The sequence below is a fragment of the Rhinolophus hipposideros genome (genome assembly GCF_964194185.1).
Source record: "Rhinolophus hipposideros genome assembly, chromosome: 11".
Classification (NCBI taxonomy): Eukaryota; Metazoa; Chordata; class Mammalia; order Chiroptera; family Rhinolophidae; genus Rhinolophus; species Rhinolophus hipposideros.
In genome coordinates, this window is record NC_138057.1 from 26,899,189 (window position 1) to 26,901,630 (window position 2,442).

General features: G+C 31.0%; 1 protein-coding gene across 1 annotated transcript; it reads left to right on the top strand.

Moving 5' to 3' along the window:
- Nucleotides 1–1,846: 1,846 nt before the first annotated feature.
- Nucleotides 1,847–2,062, top strand: LOC308505314 (protein kish-A-like; the record flags this gene model as incomplete). The annotated part of the gene is made up of 1 exon (XM_081067344.1): nt 1,847–2,062. One exon carries the CDS (start codon nt 1,847–1,849, stop codon nt 2,060–2,062), a length of 216 nt encoding a protein of 71 aa, XP_080923470.1.
- Nucleotides 2,063–2,442: the final 380 nt, after the last annotated feature.

The window sequence follows — 2,442 nt, forward strand, 5'->3', positions numbered from 1 at the left end:
ATTTGATAATTGACTGACTGAATGAATAAATGTCTACTATTGCATTTCTAGTTTATTATTTTATATTTCTAGCCAGTAAACTTGTATTTCTAAATGTTTTGAATGACTGACTCATTGTACTTAGCTAATACATGTTTTTTAGAAGTCATTTCAAATACAACTAAAAACAATAGTGATATTTTAAATGACTGTTGAAATTTAACAACTACCAGTTATTGGATTGCACTTGTTTCTCAACATAGTCAAACAAATATGTTTAATAACCTGATGCCAAAATTGACCAATTTATTAATATCTGTATTATAAGATATTGTGAAAAATGTTGTTTAAAAACTTTCTCCAAATTTTGTATATATTGTATAAAATATGTAATAAAAAAGAGAAGGTAACTTACTCTGTGTCAACACCTATTATGCAATGTATTCTCATTTTTACACAGATCTAATCTCTCTTGAGAATAAGGATGATATGAATCCTAGTTTAAGAATAGTTTATAGTTCACATAAATTTTCTCATTTGATTTTTAAAAATATGCTTTAATGTCGTGAACTATGACATTAGGTGAAAGGTAAAACCTTGGTTGGAAGCTGGTAAAATATTTATTATTTTCATATACTGGATATTGTTGTACTTCAATTGGGAATTACAGTTGCATGATATTATGGGATGAATGCCACAAAGAATTGTTCTAGTAATGGATGTGTGAAATGTGCTTCTTACTTAATTTATGAAATCCCTAAGGGCACAATTCTGATAATTGAAACTGTCAAGAGAACCCCATCTATAATGGAGAAGCATGAATTCCCATGATACTCAACCAAGAAATATTCTCTTGGGAAAAATAAGCAGGAGACAGTGTGTGGTACACATGAATTGGTCCCAGCTTTGTATTTTACTAATTGGGTATCTTTCAGCAATGTTTATGCCAGCATTTTTACATTAATTAACTCATCTGAAAAGTGAAACATTTTCGTATTACATCTTAAGATTGTTGAGGGACTATTTTTATCATTCTTCTCTTTACTAAAAAAAATTAATATTCAAAATTTAAAAGCAATAAATTCATTTATTATACCTAGTGAAGCAATACAATAAAAACATAATTTTTTCCAACCAATATCTCTGATTCCATCCAACTGTGGTAAGTAATTTTCATGCTTTTATGCATATTCTTACATCTTTTCCTCCTTGCTCATGTAAACATTTATAATACATATACTGTTGACCTCATGCTGTAGTTTTCCCAAGAAAATTTCAGTTGAAGCTTGTTTTTCTAATGTAATTATTAATAATTCTCCTTTTTTCTCAAAAGTATCCAGATTTGGTTTGCAAATTACGTAGTCATCCTTTTTCAAGGAGTTTGCTTACTTATTTTTAATTTACATGTAGCTATTAGCATAATGATGGGCATTTGGTAAGTTATCAACAATGGCAGGTGTAGTTAGAATCCTTATTTCCTAGGCACCCATCAAATATTTAATAATGCAATTATAGGGAGTGTGGCGTAGTGATATCAAGGTGCACAGCAGGTGGATGAAATGTTTGCTATTAAAACATTTTGATACTTTCTAATGGGTAAACTTTATATTGTTTACTCGAAAAGGAAAAATTAAACTCTAGCATGTTTCATTTAGATTTAGAGTGAATACTCCAGGCTTTTATTTTGTAATTTTAAAGTGGGAGTTGAGAGGAATCCATGTAATATTGAAGGTACCAGCTTTCAGAAAAGTTAAGTGATTGATTTAAGGTCACACATATGTTTTGTGTCATGGTCTGTCTCAGCTCTCTTACTGAAAATGCATATATGTAAGAAGGATGATGTGTCTGGGTCTTCATCGTCCTCACTATGTCTTCCATTTTCAATTTTCAGAGTCTGTTGGCTATAATCTTGCTCCTTCTATGTACCTGTGCTTATATCTCATCCTTGGCACCCAGCCTCCTGGACATAAATAAAGTTGGATTGTTGGGTATATTTCGGAAGTGTGCCAGAATTGTATGTATGAGTCCTTACGTTGCAGTGTGCTGTATAGTGATGGCCTTCAGCATCCTCTTCATGCAGTAGCTTGGAACTATGCCTGAATTTTATTTCCATCAAATTTCAATATGAAAAGGGGACTTACCTGCAGAAAATAATGGAAATAAATTGTTAACCCTTTTATTTCTGAACATTAAATATGATAAATTTCCAGCTATTGTTCTCTATTTTTGTTACTGGACCGATGTTCTATATAAATAATTAGGGTGCAACTATTTAATACTCAGAGAGTTTGTAGCAATCATCCTCAGTCCTGTCACTACAATACTACATTCTGCAAATGTCATTTTCTTGTGTCAGATATCAGATTTTAGTGGGGGTATCTCTAAGGCACATAGTAGAATACAAAATTGGTAAATTATTCAAGTTTCTTTCACTGTGATTTGGAAATGATATATCTTTATAAA